This window comes from Bufo gargarizans, chromosome 8 (assembly GCF_014858855.1).
Source record: "Bufo gargarizans isolate SCDJY-AF-19 chromosome 8, ASM1485885v1, whole genome shotgun sequence".
NCBI classification, from domain to species: Eukaryota; Metazoa; Chordata; class Amphibia; order Anura; family Bufonidae; genus Bufo; species Bufo gargarizans.
Genome location: NC_058087.1, coordinates 17,904,793 through 17,924,125, shown reverse-complemented (window position 1 = coordinate 17,924,125; position 19,333 = coordinate 17,904,793). Strand labels below are relative to the sequence as shown.

Genomic DNA, 19,333 nt, shown 5'->3' with positions numbered 1-19,333 from the left:
GCACTCGGATCTGCCGAGCATAGTGATGCTCGCTTCCTCACTACCGCTTAGTATTCAAAGGGTCACTGGGAATGAACAATGTTATACACTATCCCCGAATTACAGTGTTTTAATTTGTCTTCAACTGTCTATCTATATCGCTCTATTATCTATCTATTCCATATATGTCTGTCTATCTATATATCTATATATACATATTTAGCTATCTAGCTATCTCATATAAGTGTATCTATCCAGTCAGCATGTGGTCTGTGTGTGAAAAGTGAATCTTCATCTTCTAATGCCATGTTGGTTGTAGTCTTATACAGGAACATCAATTATTTTAGGGGAGAATAGCTTTTAAAATCAATGGTGGAGATTTATCAAAACTGGTGTAAAGGAAAACTGGCTTTGTCGCCCATAGCAACCAATCAGATTCCACCTTTCATTTTTCAGAGCTCCAATGGAAAATGAAAGGTGGAATCTGATTGGTTGCTATGGGCACCCATTTGATAAATCTACCTCTATGTCACTAATACTAAAAAGAGACAGTGTGGACTCATGGAGCCAAAGCTACAGCCTAAAACGCTCTTTTTACACGCGGTCTTTGTTATACTCCCCTTTAGCATTAAAGTATGCGATTTCAATGGATAACGTCAATGTATTATAAAATGTTAATCTGCACTTCAGCTCAACAGGCTAAATATACTCTTTTAATTCATTATTTGCTTCATCAGAAGACTCAAAGAACATTGTCGCAATTACTGATATCTCCCTTTGTGAGCTCTGAACCCAGATCCTCATATGGTTTCACTTAAAATCCATAATTAGGTTACACGCTTTTGCATGAAATGATGAGGAGAAATGTTCACAGCTCCCCTGACTATAATCATTTAATACAATGCTTTATTTGTAAATGACCCAGAACATTCAACCGCTTTTCTCAATGGCTTCCTTTAGTGCGCAGTAATGCAGAATATGCAACAGGCCCCTACCTGAGGCAGTACCCCAGTATAGTGTACTTGCAAATTGTTTCTGGTTATTTAAATGTTATATAATATAATTTAATGCATTATACACACGCAGCATGGTTGTGTATGTATACATCGGAGTTAGAGGGGTTGGCCACTTTCTGGTTATTGTTGACCAATGTGTTTGTGAGATGATTATATGGCACTTACTAATACATCCTTTGATTAAATTGTGCACCATATTTTATAAGGTATACTCACTTGTTTACAAAGTCTTTTGTGCTCTCCACACAGAGGGTCTGTCCATAAGATGGCCACTATTGAAGGGTCATGTGAAAAGGGAAATCACCTCACCTCCATGTGATTCCTCCTCCATTCAAGTACACCTCACCTGCCATCTGTACTTGTTCTGTTGAGAGTTTATCTCAGGCTCAGTTTGTTTGAATGAAGGATACATCACATGGAGGTTATTTGCCTGATGGCCACATGACCCTCCATCGGCAGCCATTTTATGAACAGGATTAGTGTTGATCGAACATGCTCGGCCAAACACCAGTTCGGCTTGAGCATCTCGATGCTCGGCACATGTCGGTATTCGGCTGAATATCGCATGTGCTCGAGCGCAATGAGCCTCCTCCCCGCACGTTTTTTTGGCTGCTACGCAGCCAATAAATATGCAGGTAAGTACTGCCCTCACTGCAATGCCGTAGCCATGTTGGTTACTGGCATTACAGTGATTGGCTGGCCGGAATGCGTCATCAGGTGCTATATAGTAACCCGATGACGTGTGTTCGGCTCAGTCTTAGTCAGGGAGAGCTGTGCTGAGCAAGGGACAGACAGTGTAGGGAGTGATATAGGAATAATTTTATTAGAAAAACTTTTCAGAGACCCAAATGTTATTTTAAGGACTATTGTTGAGTGTGTCAGCAGCAATATATATGTTTAGCGCGACCTGGGCTAAATTGCTAAAACTTTACAGACCCAAAAGTCCTTTTAAGGACTGTTGTGTGTGGCAGCAATATCTATTTTTAGAGCATCCTGCGCTAAATAGCGTGCAATAGTTAGGCCGCTGCAGACAGAAAAATTATCTGTGCTACATCTCCTGTGTAACGTGTGCACATCCAAAAATATCAGTGACATCAAGTGTACTTTTTCCGTAGATGGTGTCCGCTGTGGACAGTGACATTACATTTTATATTAGCTGCTGATGACATCAGCGACCTTATCTGCGGTATATCTCCTGTATAACGTTTCCACATCCAAAATACCTGTGACATTCCCTGTAATTTTATATTAGCCGCTACTGACATCAGCAATAGTTAGGCGGCTGCAGACAGTGACATTAGCTGTGCTACATCTCCTCTGTAACGTGTGCACATCCCAAAAATATCTGTGACATCCGGTGTACTTTTTTCGTAGACGGTGTCCACTGCGGAAAGTGACATTACCTGGGGTACATCTCCTGTGTAACGTTTCCACATCCAAAATACCTGTGACATTCCCTGTAATTTTATATTAGCCGCTGCTGACATCAGCAATAGTTAGGCCACTGCAGACAGCGACATTATCTGCGCTACATCTCCTGTGTAACGTGTGCGCATCCAAAAAATATCAGTGACATCCAGTGTACTTTTTCCGTAGACGGTGTCCACTGTGGACAATGACATTACCTGGGGTACATCTCATGTGTAACGTTTCCACATCCCAAATATCTATGACATCAGCGACATTATCTGCGGTATTTCTCCTGTGTAACATTTCCACATCCAAAATACCCGCAATATTCCCTGTAATTTTATATTAGCAACTGCTGACATCAGCAATAGTTAGGCCGCTGCAGACAGCGACACTATCTGCGCTACATCTCGTGTGTAACGTGTGCGCATCCAAAAAATATCTGTGACATCCAGTGTACTTTTTCCGTAGACGGTGTCCACTATGGACAGTGACATTAGCTCTGCTCCATTTCCTGTGTAATGTATGCACATCCAAAAAATATCAATAACATCCAGTATACTTTTATCATAGACGGTGTCTGCTGCGGACAGTGACATTACCTGGGGTACATCTCCTGTGTAACGTTTCCACATCCCAAATACCTGTGACATTCCCTGTAATTTTATATTAGCTGCTGCTGACAGCGTCATTATCTGCGCTAGAACTCCTATGTAACGTGTGCGCATACCAAAAATATCTGTGACATCCAGTGTACTTTTTCCGTAGACGTTATCCACTGCGGACAGTGACATTACCTGGGGTACATCTCCTGTGTAAAGTTTCCACATCCCAAACACCTGTGACATTCCCTGTAATATTATATTAGCTGTTGCTGACATCAGCGACATTATTTATATCTTTTTTTTTTTTTATGCGCATACACTTACAAATCCTACACTACTGTACGTGTGACATACAGTGGATATAAAAAGTCTACACACCCCTCTTAAAATGTCAGGTTTCTGTGATGTAAAAAAATTAGACAAAGATAAATCATTTCAGAACTTTTTCCACCTTTAATGTGACCTATAAACTGTACCACTCAATTGAAAAACAAACTGAAATATTTTAGGTAGAGGGAAGAAAAAATATAAAAATAAATAATATGGTTGCATAAGTGTGTACACCCTTTAACTAATACTTTGTTGAAACACCTTTTGATTTTATTACAGCACTCAGTCTTTTTAGGTATGAGTCTATCAGCATAGGCACATTTTGACTTGGTAAAATTTGCCCACTCTTCTTTGCAAAAACACTCCAAATCTGTCAGATTGCGAGGGCATCTCCTGTGCACAGCCCTCTTCAGATCACCCCACAGATTTTCAATCAGATTCAGGTCTGGGTTTTGGCTGGGCCATTCCAAAACATCTTCTGGTGAAGCCATTCTTTTGTTGATTTGGATGTATGCTTTGGGTCGTTGTTATGCTGAAAGATGAAGTTTCTCTTCATATTCAGCTTTCTAGCAGAAGCCTGAAGGTTTTGTGCCAATATTGACTGGTATTTGGAACTGTTCATAATTCCCTCTAGCTTAACTAAGGCCCCAGTTCCAGCTGAAGAAAAACAGCCCCAAAGCATGATGCTGCCACCACCATTCTTCACTGTGGGGATGGTGTTCTTTTGGTGATGTGCAGTGTTGTTTTTGCGCCAAACATATCTTTTGGAATTATGGCCAAAATGTTCAACCTTGGTTTCATCAGACCATAACACCTTTTCCCACATGCTTTTGGGAGACTTCAGATGTGTTTTTGCAAAATGTAGCCTGGCTTGGATGTTTTTCTTCGTAAGAAAGGGCTTTCGTCTTGCCACTCTACCCCATAGCCCAGACACATGAAGAATACGGGAGATTGTTGTCAAATCTACCACACAGCCAGTACTTGCTAGATATTCCTGCAGCTCCTTTAATGTTGCTGTAGGCCTCTTGGTAGCTTCCCAGACCAGTTTTCTTCTCGTCTTTTCATCAATTTTGGAGGGACATCCAGTTCTTGGTAATATCACTGTTGTGCCATATTTTCTCCACTTGATGATGACTGTCTTCACTGTGTTCCATGGTATATCTAATGCTTTGGAAACTCTTTTGTACCCTTCTCCTGACTGATACCTTCTAACAATGAGATCCCTCTGATGCTTTGGAATCTCTCTGTGGACCATGGCTTTTGCTGTGGGATGCGACTAAGAAAATTTCAGGAAAGACAAATTAGAGCAGCTGAACTTTATTTGGGGTTAATCAGAGGCACTTTAAATGACAGCAGCTGTATGCTGACTCCTATTTAACATGATTTCGAATGTGATTGCTTAATTCTGAACACAGCTACATCCCCAGTTATAAGAAGGTGTGCACACTTATGCAACCACATTATTTAAGTTTTTTTTTTTCTTCCCTCCACCTAAAAGATTTCAGTTTGTTTTTCAATTGAGTTGTACAGTTTATAGGTCACATTAAAGGAGGAAAAAGTTCTGAAATGATTTATCTTTGTCTAATTTTTTTTACAGCACAGAAACCTGACATTTTAACAGGGGTGTGTAGACTTTTTATATCCACTGTACTTTCAAGCATATATAACATTTAATATAAAGAAGGAGAGCAGTAGAAGGCAGGGAAGTGGCCGTGCACGCAAAGGCCGTGGTTCTGGGTGCGTTGAAACTGTGCCTGCTGCCAGAGCACAAGAAAAACAATTATCCACGATATCTGGCTTCATGTCCCAGTTTGCAGGGCGGCGCAAGATAATGCTCTCGAAGTCAGACCAGTGCGACCAGGTGGTTGGTTGGATTGCAGCAGATAGTTCGGTTAAGCACCACCCTGTCTTCCACCAAGTCCAGTCTCAGTAGCCAAGAGTCTGGTCAACACAATCCTCACCCTGATCCTCCTTCCTCCCACCATGGAGAGTCTTGCCAAACAAGTGATCCCACACTAGGATATTCCGAGGAGCTCTTTTCATCGCCATTCCTTCATTTGGGCCTCTCGACAAGCCCGCTTGAAGAGGGACATGAGATCTTGTGCCCTGATTCCCAAACTTTTGAGCATTTACACGCCACATTGCAGCAAAGCACCGTAATAGGTGGGCCAAATGCCTGGGTCCACAATCTGTGTCTGCGGGTCACACTACTGCCTCCTCTTCCCCTGTGTTACGTGCTGGCCAATCCCCTGTTGAAGGCGCAGGCCTGGATGCCCCCCGCCCTGCACCTGATCCTATGCAAGCACCATCAGTGACCACATCCACTTCCATGTCCCAGAGCAGCGTACAAATGTCCTTACCCCAGGCATTTGAACGCAAGCGCAAATACCCAGCCACCCACCCAAAGGCCATAATACTAAATGCACAACTTTCCAAATTAATGGCCCTGGAAATGTCATTTAGGCTTTTGGATACTGAGGCCTTCCGCAGCCTGATGTCGCCGGCCGTCCCTCGTTACGCAGTCCCCAGCCGCCACTATTTTTCACGGTGTGCCGTGCCCGCCTTATACCAACATGTGTCCTGTAACATCACCCGTGCCATGACCAATGCAGTTACTGGGAAGGTCCACTTAACCACTGACACATGGACAAGTGAAGGTCCACTTAAGCACTGACACATGGACAAGTGCTTTCAGCCAGGGACGCTACATTTCCCTAATGGCCCACTGGTTGAACGTTATGGAGGCTGGGAGCAAGTTGTACCCTGGGATGGCACAGGTGCTACCCACGCCAAGGATTGCGGGCCCAAATTTCATCAGGGTTTCCGCCTCCACCTACATTAGTGGCTCCAACCCCCACTTCTCCTCCTCCGCTTCCTCCTCCACTTCCACCTCAGAATTATCCTCTTGCAGCACGAGTCAGCCATCAGTCGGTAGCTGGAAGCAGTGTAGCAATGCAGTGGGGAAGCGTCAACAGGCCGTGCTTAAGTTGATTTGCTTGGGTGCCAAACAGTACACCGCCGCAGAGCTGTGACAGGGGATAAGAGACCAGACTGAGCTGTGGCTCTCGCCACTCAACCTAGAACCAGGTTGTGTCTGATAATGGCCGTAACTTGGTGGCGGCTTTGGAGCTCAGCAAGCTCACACACATCCCATGCCTAGCCCACGTCTTCAACTTAGTGGTTCAGTGGTTTCTCAAAACCTATCCCAATTTGCCTGAGCTACTGGTAAAGGTGCGCCGCGTGTGTGCTCATTTCCGCAAGTCAACGACAGCTTCCGCCAGTCTGTCAATGCTGCAGAAACACTTACAATTGCCAGCTCACCGACTTTTGTGCAATGTGAGCACACGCTGGAACTCGACGATCCATGAATTAGCCAGGCTTTGTGAGCAGCAGAGGGCAGTAGTGAAATACCAGCTGCAACATGGTCATCGCCTTTCCAGTCAGCTTTCGCTCTTCACAACCGATGAGTGGGAATGGATGTCTGACCTCTGTGAGGTTTTAAGAAATTTAGAGGAATCAACACAGATGGTGAGTGGCGATAACGCTATTATCAGCGTCACCATCCTACTTCTGTGTCTACTCAAACGCTCGCTGCTCATAATTAAGGCCGACACTTTGCATGTGGAAGAGGTGGAAATGGGGGAAGAAATTACACAGGGTGATAGCCAGACCACCCTCAGTTCGTCTTCTCAGCGCAAATTGGATGATGATGAGGAGGAAGGGGAGGAGGAGCAGGAGATGGTTGCCTCCGCGACAGAGGGTAGTACCCATGGAAATTTAATTCCATCTGTTCAGCGTCGATGGGCAGAAGAGGAAGAAGAGGATGAGGAGATTGAGAGTTGTATAGGGTCAGCTCACCTGCAGGCCCTCACCTACAATCCTTTAGATGGTCAGCTCACCTGCAGGCCGTCGCATATAATGTTTTAGAGTGTCAGCTCACCAGCAGGCCCTCACCTACAATCTTTTAGAGGATCAGCTCACCTGCAGGCCCTCACATATAATGTTTTAGAGGGTCAGGTCACCAGCAGGTCCTCACCTACAATCTTTTAGAGGGTCAGCTAACCTACAGGCCCTCGCATATAATGTTTTAGAGGGTCAGCTCACCAGCAGGCCCTCACCAACAATCTTGTAAAGGGTCAGCTCACCTGCAGACCCTCACCTACAATCTTTTAGAGGGTCAGCTCACCAGCAGGGCCTCGCATATAATGTTTTTAAGGGTCAGCTCACCAGCAGGCCCTCAACCATTATGTTTTACAGGGTGAGCTCACCAGCAGGCCCTCACCTACAATCTTTTAGAGGGTCATCTCATCAGCAGGCTCTCACCTACAATCTTTTAGAGGGTCAGCTCACCTGCAGGCCCTTGCATATAATGTTTTAGAGGGCAGCTCGCCATCAGGCCCTTACCTACAATCTTTTAAAGGGCCAGTTCACCTGCAGGCCCTCGCATGTAATGTTTTAGAGGGCCAGTTCACCAGCAGACCCTCACCTACAATGTGTTAGAGGGTTAACTCACCTGCAGGCTCTCATCTACAATCTTTTGGAGGGTCAGCTCACCTGCAGGCCCTTGCATATAATGTTTTAGAGGGCAGCTCGCCAGCAGGCTCTCACCTATAATCTTTTAAAGGGCCAGTTCACCTGCAGGCCCTCGCATGTTTTAGAGGGCCAGTTCACCAGCAGACCCTCACCTACAATCTTTTAGAGGGTCAGCTCACCAGCAGGCCCTCGCATATAATGTTTTTAAGGGTCTGCTCACCAGCAGGCCCTCAACCATTATGTTTTACAGGGTCAGCAAAATATGTTTTTTATAATGTACTGAATACACTGTATTCCCATACACCCCTTCCACCACAAAAAAAGGGTATATCCTCTTCCATCATATTAACATGCTTATTAGTCTGCCCTCTCTCCTAATGTTGTATAGGGTCAGCTCACCTGCAGGCCCTCACCTACAATCTTTTAGATGGTCAGCTCACCTGCAGGCCCTCGCATATAATGTTTTAGAGGGTCAGCTCACCTACAATCTTTTAGAGGGTCAGCTCACCTGCAGGCCCTCGCATATAATGTTTTTGAGGGTCAGCTCACCAGCAGGCCCTCAACCATAATGTTTTACAGGGTCAGCTCACCAGCAGGCCCTCGCCCATAATGTTTTCAATGGTTAGCTCAGCAGCAGACACTTGCCCCTAATGTTTTAGAGAGTCAGCTATGCAGCAGACCCTCACCCCTAATGTTTTAGATGGTCAGCTCAGCAGCAGGCCCTCACCCGTAATGTTTTAGAGAGTCACCAGCAGGCTCTTGCTCCTAATGTTTTTGAGGGTCACCAGCAGGCCATCAATCATAATTTTTTAAGGGTGTATGATGCCCTCCTTTATGTGTAATAAAGGGTGTATTAGAGTGCCGTGTCCTTGTAATTTTTGGAAACCCTTTCACTTAGTGCATAGGCTTTAAGAGTGTAAAGGTCCTACTACCTGAACAATTGTACCACAATGTGAATGAGGCCCTCACATTATGTGATATACAGGTTGTATCGGAGTGCCTCTTCCTTGTAATTTTTGGCAGCACTTGCTTTATATACAAGTAAATATACAGGAAATAATTTTTCCTAACAATTTTTCCTCTAAAATCGATTTTATCTTCGTTTTTTTGCGTATTATTGTTAGTCTGTAAAAGTGGCGTACTACTCCAACAAGATCGTTCCCAGCAGCGACCTGGGAATCCGAGATGCATCCAGACATCCTCCCCATGCTGTTCTCGAACCATTTTTAAGGTGTTTCCATCAATTTATAACCTTTTCCTATGAGCCAGACACCCTCCCCTCTTCAGAGCAGGGGGTGCCTGGTTTAATGCTCGGGTTCTCAATTGACTTCCATTGTCCTCGGGTGCTCGGTAGACCACCTGAGCATCCTAAAGTGTTCAACCCGAGCACCCGAACACCTGAGCACTTTAGTCCTCGATCAACACTAGACAGGATCTGTGTATGGACAGCACTTTTTAAACAAGGGGGTACACCCTATCAATAATGGAAATGGTGCAGAATTTCAACAAAGGCTATATTAGTAAGTGTCATCTAATAATCTCACAAACAAATTGGTCAACAGTAACCAGAAAGTGACCAACCTCTTTAAGAATCCAACTTTGTCCCTGTAGGAAGCTAGGTGACGAAATTAGGTCTGCCCCTAGTTTGTTCTAGAGTTATCTGAGGAAGTGAGAGAAGCTACATGTACTTACTCCACAGAGGACTAGGCCTACATTCCTGAGAATCACTATCTCTCAGAGATCCACAGAGAGAAAGCCATTCTACTTCACAGTACTCCAAAAAGAGAAAAAGTAACTAGAAAGACCAAAATCTGCATGTCTGAGTACTAGAGTCAGTCAGTAAGGTATTTGCTGTTTAAGACTGATGGAGACTTTACTGCAGTAAAAGGGACATTGCTAAGGCACCTTTCACGCTTGGACACTGCCCTGGCCAGACATACCTTAATCCTGTACCCCTCAGCTGGGAATTACAGAAACATTTTGAATGAACCTTACTGACAACCTTAGATTCTGCAGAGAGAAACTTTGGAAAGATAGAGAAAAGGAGTACTACAACCCCCAACTTTTAACTTTCTTATCTACAAACCGGATTCCAAAAAAGTTGGGACACTATACCAATTGTGAATAAATACTGAATGCAATGATGTGGAGATGCCAACTTCTAATATTTTATTCAGAATAGAACATAAATCACGGAACAAAAGTTTAAACTGAGAAAATGTACCATTTTAAGGGAAAAATATGTTGAATCAGAATTTCATGGTGTCAACAAATCCCAAAAAGTTGGGACAAGGCCATTTTCACCACTGTGTGGCATCTCCCCTTCTTCTTACAGCACTCAACAGACGTCTGGGGACCGAGGAGACCAGTTTCTCAAGTTTAGGAATAGGAATGCTCTCCCATTCTTGTCTAATACAGGCCTCTAACTGTTCAATCGTCTTGGGCCTTCTTTGTTGCACCTTCCTCTTTATGATGCGCCAAATGTTCTCTATAGGTGAAAGATCTGGACGGCAGACTGGCCATTTCAGTTCCCGGATCCTTCTCCTACGCAGCCATGATGTTGTGATTGATGCAGAATGTGGTCTGGCATTATCTTGTTGAAAAATGCAGGGTCTTCCCTGAAAGAGATGACGTCTGGATGGGAGCAGATGTTGTTCTAGAACCTGAATATATTTTTCTGCATTGATGGTGCCTTTCCAGACATGCAAGCTGCCCATGCCACACGCACTCATGCAACCCCAGACCATCAGAGATGCAGGCCTCTGAACTGAGCGTTGATAACAACTTGGGTTGTCCTTGTCCTCTTTGGTCCGGATGACATGGCGTCCCAGATTTCCAAAAAGAACTTTGAATCGTGACTCGTCTGACCACAGAACAGTCTTCCATTTTGCCACACTCCATTGTAAATGATCCCTGGCCCAGTGAAAACGCCTGAGCTTGTGGATCTTGCTTAGAAATGGCTTCTTCTTTGCACTGTAGAGTTTCAGCTGGCAACGGCGGATGGCACGGTGGATTGTGGTCACTGACAATGGTTTCTGGAAGTATTCCTGAGCCCATTCTGTGATTTCCTATACAGTAGCATTCCTGTTTGTGGCGCAGTGTCGTTTAAGGGCCCGGAGATCACGGGCATCCAGTATGGTTTTACGGCCTTGACCCTTACGCACAGAGATTGTTCCAGATTCTCAGAATCTTCGGATGATGTTATGCACAGTTGATGATGAGAGATGCAAAGTCTTTGCAATTTTTCGCTGGGTAACACCTTTCTGATATTGCTCCACTATCTTTCTGCGCAACATTGTGGGAATTGGTGATCCTCTACCCATCTTGGCTTCTGAGAGACACTGCCGCTCTGAGAAGCTCTTTTTATACCCAATCATGTTGCCAATTGACCTAATTAGTGTTAATTGGTCTTCCAGCTCTTCGTTATGCTCAAATTTACTTTTTCCAGCCTCTTATTGCTACTTGTCCCAACTTTTTGGGGATTTGTTGACACCGTGAAAATTTGAATCAACGTATTTTTCCTTTAAAATGATACATTTACTCGGATTAAACGTTTGATCTGTCATCTACGTTCTATTACAAATAAAATATTGACATTTGCCATCTCCACATCATTGCATTCAGTTTTTATTCACAATTTGTTTAGTGTCCCAACTTTTTTGGAATCCGGTTTGTAGTGTTGAGCGAACCAAAGTGAAACAAATTCACTTTGACACAATTTTCAGGAAAAATTCTAATTTCCTCACACTATATGGTAATTAATAGATTAAAGTAAGAAGCACGGGAACTTGATATGACCCATAATGCCATGCAGCCAACCAATCAGCAGATAGCCATCCCTTGTGATGTCAAAGCAATATAAAAGCCTAATCCCCAGTGCTCATCGCCATTCCACTGTGAACTGAGCATAGGGATAGATGTGGCAAGTGCTAGAGACAGTGTTTTAGAAAGCCTTTAATTGTAGAATTTTGGATAGGGACAGTGCAGAGACAATGTAGGGAGATCATAGGGAGAGTTTTTAGACATTGTAGGGAGAGTTTTTAGACATTGTAGGGAGAGTATAGGTAGACTGCAGGGATAGTGCATGGATCGTGCAGGCTCAGTGTAATCGCCTTGTTCATCTTGTTTACCTGTTGTGCTATTCATTCTTAATCTGTTCTGTTATACATAGACTTACCATGCATCAGACTCATTGTCAACAGGAGGTCTAAAATATAGGCATGTTTATCTAGTTCATCTGCTGTGCCATTTAAACTTAATTTCTTCTGCTATACGCCTTATTTTGTTCCACTAAAAGTCATTGGGAGACCTGCAGGGGAGGGCAGCATTTTTATTTTATTTTTTGCTTTACTGAAGGCTGCTGTATGCTTTTCTTTTGGTTTATCTAGGTGTTAGCTAGAAATGTTGGTTGCCTGCACAATGATGCACACGTCCATACTGTAAATGTGACCTGCATGTAATTCTGATGCACAGTAACTGTTTTGCTACCAGATAGGAATAGGTATCCATGTTGCTGCAATGCACAGTGATGTACACAGAGATACACTTCCCCTAAAGTTTAACTTTGGGCCGGGATAGACCTGATTTAACGCGCTTTGTGACAAATTAGTTTGCAACAAAGCAAATTTTTGGGGAGAAATTCTGCAAAAGCGACCAAATTTTTTAAAACTTCACTTATCTCTACTTATATCCATACATCGCTATTTGCACTATGAGTTGTTTGGAACTATGTTTTGATACCATCGAATGTACTGCAATTCTGATTCTACACTTTAGTAAAGAGAGACTGTTTATTTTCTGCAACTGGCCTGGTCACTGACTCCAGCACCATTGGCAGGCCATAGCACCTGCACCTCCTGCCTTGCACCCATACAGCACTAGCAACACCAAGGGCACCCCAACTACCACCAGAAAGGAGCCCCAACATCTGGGTGTGCCCCAAGGAAAGAAAGGGTGCACTCTCCTGTTACAACTTGGTCAGAGGGAACATCCGTGTGAGGATTACTACTGTGAATAACTGCTGCAGCCACAACCTCCACCACTCCACTCATTATTATGCTTGCACCACTGGCATGTGCTGTGGTGGCAGAGTGGCCCCACAGACATTAGGGACCCTGTGTGTCTACAATATTGCCCTTATCTTGGGTCATAATCTCTAATGAATATATGACATCACTGTTCTCTGCCTCAGGCTTGAGTAACTTAGCAAGATTTTGTTGGCACCACATGAAGTTCCAAAGTTGCAGACCTTTAGGCACCCCACAGTCTGTGGTATGATACATTCCAGGAGCCACTGTATTCTCCTTTAGAATTGCTTCTTATAGTAGAGAATAGTTCTATAAATTGACATGTATTAGACCACGAGACAAACCTCTGTGTCCATCTCAACAACAAAGAAGTTATTGGGCAGGAGTGTATTGAGCCTATTAGGGTTTGCAGGACCTGATGGATTCCCACCTATCTCTTAGTTGAATTTGATGGACTTATGTATTTTTTCAACTGTATTACTGTAAAAGAAATCATCCTGTTAAACCACCGTTGTACACAGGACATATCAGCAATAATATTGCATAGGTTTTTTTTTGTAAAGCAACCCACAAGAAAGTGATTGTTTTAAAAGTTAGGATTGTCTTGAGGCTCTGTTAAAAACATCCAGTCTTGTGTCAGAATCTGGGCCCACTGGTAGATCTTCAGGTACTTTTGCAAGACAGGGTGCAGGAGCAGTGTTTTCATTTGGCCCAAGCTATGGATCTACCATGCTGCATTTGCATAAAACAGGAGAAAATACTGTAAAACAACTACATTTTGCTACTGTATATAGTAAACTGCATTTTTCACAATTATTCATTATTTATCTGTGTCTCGGTTTTATATGCCTTTAATGTACACAGAAATGCTTCATTGATTTAACATGAGCAAAGTACAAATTTGTTATTGGGTCATATTGGTATCTTCAGCACATAAAGTAAGAAATTGTTACTTTGATTATTATGTGCATTGACAGGACTCAAGGTGTATGTTGTGAGCTTGTCTCAAATGAACTGAAATAAGATGCATCTGATGACGCACAGTACTACGGGTACATCCAAACAGCCAGGCAGTGTTATGCCATTATTCATGCCGCTGTCACTATGAGTAATTGATGATACAAGTAAACATAATGAACCATCTATACTTTATCACAGTCTACAGCATAAGCTAAGACCTTGTGTGATACAATAAATTCCATACTGATAATATACTGTACATCCACTCGGTCCACATTTCTTCTATCAGCGATGATAATCATACCCTTTTTTATGAAAATAATTGCTTATCACAGTCCAACTCCCCATATAGATGAACCAGTAGATGCTCCTGTTGTATTGGCATTTATATTAGGGGTTCTCCAACCATTTAACTTAATTAGTAGTTTGCAATCACCTGTGGAGGGATGCTCTTTTACATAGTACTTACCCAAGGGAGAGCATCGGAGCATAAAATGCCCTGATGCTAATATCAGAGGGCTGTCTGGGTGAAAATATGGGTATGTCCGGGTTCAGCTCTGAACCTGGACAACCCCTTGAAAGGGGTTTTCCAAGGCTTTACAACTGATGACCTATCCTCAGAACAGGTCATCAGTTTGTGATCATTTGGGGTCCAAACCCGGCACCCCCGCCGATCAGCTGTTTGAGAAGGCAGCAGCGCTCTCAGTAGCGGTGCGGCCATCTCTCAGGCCAATGATAACACGTTCATCGGTCACTTGGCCTAGGTGCAGCTCAGCCCCATAGAAGTGAATGAGGCTGAGAGAGATACCAAGAACAGCCACTATACAATGTACGGTGCTCACAGGAACACTGGGGCCTTTTAAAACAGCTGATCGGCGGTGGTTTGGGTCCTATACCCCCACCGATCGGATACTAATGACCTATCCAGAGGTCAAGTTAAATGGCTGGAGAACCGCTTTAAAGGGATTGGCACATGAACAACATTATTTCAACTTAAGACATTGTTTCTGGCATTGGGTGGAAATAAATGTTAAAGGGGCTGTCCACTACTTTTATATTAATACCCCACCCCATTCACTTTAGCAGGAGCACTGAAGTTACCAGTTCTTTCTATAATACAATAATGGCGCTTTGTATTTCTGGTGCCTACTTCCTTTACAATAGGCGATCTACGTTGTCTTCAAAGCACTGCCATGGATGTCATGTTGAGGTTGATTCAGGAGTTTGTGTATGAGCCAGAGAGCCTGTATAGTTTTGACCCCATCCATATCACATCCGGATCGAAGCAGGAGTTTCAGTAGAGTGTCAGGAATGACTGGGTTCTGAAGCGGCAAATCCATTCAACTTCGGGACAGTATTTGTATTACAAATTTTCTTCTACAGGCAAGTTATGCATAATTAAGATGGGTTTGCAGGACCACCTGGGAACCCATAACAGCCCTTTTATTACTGCTGAGAGGGGTACAATGAGACAGTGGAGTGCCCCATGAATACAATCCACAGCATTGTTTTTTTGGCTTCTATTAGCCAACCAACACAATATTTTTGTAGTACAGCTCACCTGTCCCCATACTCTTCTAACATTAAAGAGGACCTGTCATGCGTTTACAAATCAAAAACTATGCACTTTACATAATTTCCGATGGCCCCTTGAGTATTCCAGTATTTTTTGTTGATGTTGCCCCTAGTTTTTATGAAGCTTTATATGCAAATTGAAGCCCTATATGCAAATTGACACTGGTTTGCCATGGGAGTGGTTTGCCACAAGAGACACATTGTCACTGAAGCCAATGGTTGGTTGAGCTGGAGAGGGAGACTATGCCTATTCCTGGGAGGAAGTAAACAAGCTAGGGACCGTATGGACATACAGGAGCCAATGCACAGGGCCAGGGCAGCGGGGAGCAGGTAAGTATGAATCATTCCTAGGTAATCCTAGAAAAGCCCTCTAAGTGAACAAATCAGTGCTCACCAGGAGAATGTCAACTGAATTTTATAAAGACTGATAGTTAGTGATCTATGTCAATGATTTTTTATGGACATTTATCGATTAAAAATCTCGGAGAGTCTTTGGGATTACTCCTGAAATTTTTTTTTTACCAGGTAACACTTTGCAGACATCAATATTAGGAGATTTCTGTACAGTTGTTGTATAGAAGTAGAAGCTTATCTGCAAGGCCACGTTTGGATGTAGCAGATTTTGGGTGCAGATTATGCACTAAAAAGCTGAAGCAAACTACAGTACAAAACCCTATCAAGATGCAGCAGACATGCTGTAGATTCTTTGTAGTATATTTACTATGACATATTTTCACTGTGGGTTTTGCCCTTTGCTACCCTTTTGCCATTGGTTCATTGCAGATCTGCACTGGATTTGAAGCAATATCTGTAGAGCATTTTCTCCCTCTTCATGTGAAATCACTTCTTTGACAAGTCACATTTCCTTCAGAGGTTACCTTTGAAATTTAGATTCTTTGCTTTCTAAACTTCCGAAATACATTAGGTTGCACTTTTTCTACACTTTGCACAATGTTAGAAGTGTTCATACTGTCAACGATACTTTCTGTCCCCAAAAAGAGCCACTTACAACAAATGTTCTATGGTATTCTTAAGTCCTAATGACTGGGCTGGAAAATTGCTTGGCACTTATGATAAATAACACATGCTGGTTCCTAGTTGTTGACAGATGGTTTCCAGAAGTCAATGGTGCCTAACAGGTAGGCAGATTTGCTTTTTAAGAAACAGTTTTTGAAGAAGTTCTACTGAGGTCGTAAAAGGATAAGTCTCAGCACTGCCAGGGCAGCAAACAGATGTAAACCTGTGATGGGTGCTTTTCAACTGTATTAATGATGACATCGCCCATCATTTCACAATACAGTTTCTATAGTTTATTTAGCAGAAATAGTTGTTTTTTGACTATATACATGATGGTAATAACTGAGGTCTATGGTGTAAGACAATTGGAAAAGCCATACATAACAAACAAATTTGACGCAGTGAATCCGTCCTGAAGATTGGTTCATACAGTGAATTTTCATTTATCAAAATTAATTAAATTCAAAAATATAATATACTGGGAGGTCAATGACTATGTCTCATGATAGAGAAAAGCATTTCTTAAGAAAGTGAGTCATGTGATTGTATAGATGCTTCCTTCCCGATCCAGCGATTGAATGATCCTTGTCGGTGTACCACTGGAAATAAATAAAATAAAAAACGTTAAATAAAGAAATATATTACAAATATTTCACTCAGATATGAAACACAGATGATAACACAGGAAAGTAAGGGCAGATTATCAGGCCAGAACATTTGTGCAAGTGTTCGCTCCCACTAACTGTCCTGTATAAATGTGTTGCCAACGCTCGTTTGTCAGGGAATGTGAACATGAAATAAACATAAAATCAGCGTCTGTCGGCAGCACATTGCTTTGTGTAAACAGTGATATGCTGGAGACATACAATGAAACCATACGGGTATAAATGATCGTAGTAATGATCATTTGTCCTTATACAGAGGAGATGATTGCTTTATGTAAATACACGCAATGAGTGGACAAATGGTCTCTTTCCCAATCACTGCCGCTTGTTTCGGCCCATGTACTGCTTGTAATGTGTAGTATATCTAGATCTGTGTTTGACACAATGAAGTTTAGGTTTGGTAAGAGAAACAAACCCGTTCCTACTGTCTAGAATTCCAGTGCTGGAGGCCCTAACCCTGTAAAACACATACATATGTATACTGATTGGATCCCATGGTTTGGGAACTTCCCTGGTGCCATGATTAACTTTAAAATGTCACTGCTATACAAAAAGGTCTATAATATGACATAAATATGTGGAACTCATTTAGCAAGCATGTAACTTATTACTTCATATAATTTTTGATCATAAATGTATACTGTAACTTCCGTCTGCTCGGTACTGAGCATATGGTTTATATTTGAGTAAATGTTTTGTGGCTGCCTCATCATGTTTGATGGCAGAGGTTGGACCTTATAGTATATAATTTCCTATGTGTTGACTGTGATGTAATTTATACATGTCTGGTATACCTAGAAGATTAGGAATTTTCCAGGACCAGCTCTTGGACAGCTATGTCCTGGTTCTTAGGCTGGGCCTACACAGCAATCTTAGGTTCGTAGTGTAGCAGTGCATCCATAGAAATCAATGAGTTTGCACTGTGACTTGCAATTTTGCTGCAGCCGTGACCTCAGAAATGGCAAAAATCCAAACTTGTTGGATTTTTTACAATTCTGGGGTCAAACTTGTGAGTCGTGCTGTGGCACCATTCATTTCTATGACTGCATAGCCTGTGGAAAATTATGCAAAAGACAAAGTCAGCAGCCTCCTGGAAAATTTATTAATTTCAATTTGTTAAGAAATGATAACTTCTTCGCTTGAGGCAGTGTCTACCTCTATTTTGGCTGTGCCCTCCTCCTGCCTGTTCAAGGGTGTTTTTATTCAGTATAGAATAAAGTTGGTTCCTTCCAACCTATCCGGAGTTCATTTTGTAGGCCTCGGCACAAGCAGGAGCATAGCTATAGGCAGGCTCTGACTGGCCCACCGGGGAGCCGGTGAAATCCTCGGTGGGCCCCTTGCCTGTCTGCCTTTACTAGTCAGCAGCAACCCCAGCTGCCAGCATTTACTATAGGCACAGTGTGTATGTAGCAAGCAGCCAGATGATCATGCCCTGTCATCCAGCTGCTTGTCCTCTTGTATAGCTGGCACAGTGCTGCAGAGCCGATCTTACTCATCTGTGGGCCCCCGCCTCCTGACCTCTGCTCTCACTACGTGCATCCGTCATCCAGCTGACACTGCACGGTAGAGAGAGCTCTCCTGGCACCTGCCCGTGTTCCAGAGACTGAGCAGAGAGCGGGATTTCAGTGTGGGAGAATGTGATGACAGGGCAGGAGAAGAGAAGCAGGAGGCTGTGTGTCCAGCCAGGCCAGTCCCCAAGTCCCTAAAGTAATGGAAGAAAAAGTATTTACTGATAAAAAAAAATGCTCATGTTTTTACTGTTCCCCTCTCTGAAAATTACAACTCCCAGCATGCCCTGTCAGATGCAGACCTTCAGGACCTGCTGAGAGTTGTAGTTTTACTCACTACTAAATGCCAAACTCCTAGGCCTATTCACACCATGTATAACATAATAGAAACTGCTGTGGCTTCTGCTGCTATATATGCTGCATTAAATGGAGCTAGGCCATGAAAGGACACTGCTGTCTGTTTTGGGACAGTTGTGGGCTTAACCCCATCAGGACAGGGCCATTTTCCATTTTTTTCATAGTTTTTTTTACTCCTAGCCCTCCCAGAGCCATAACTTTTATTTTTCCGTTCACATAGCTGTATGACAGCTTTTTTTTTTTTTGCGGGATTAGTTGTACCTTTCAACGGCACCATTTATGGTTGCATGCAATGTAGTGGGAAATGGATTTTTTTTTAAATGACGTAGAATTAATAAAGAAAAAAAAAAA

General features: G+C 42.9%; 1 protein-coding gene across 1 annotated transcript in view; it reads right to left on the bottom strand.

Annotated features, from left to right (window-relative positions):
* Positions 1-16,722: 16,722 nt before the first annotated feature.
* The window catches only part of LOC122944747 (prolyl endopeptidase FAP-like), a 160,225-nt gene continuing 157,614 nt past the window's right edge, over positions 16,723-19,333 (bottom strand). Inside the window, exon 26 of the mRNA XM_044303335.1 lies at positions 16,723-17,051. Coding sequence (XP_044159270.1) covers positions 16,953-17,051 — 99 coding nt within the window. The 3' untranslated portion in view covers positions 16,723-16,952. The remainder of the gene's footprint in view (positions 17,052-19,333) is intronic.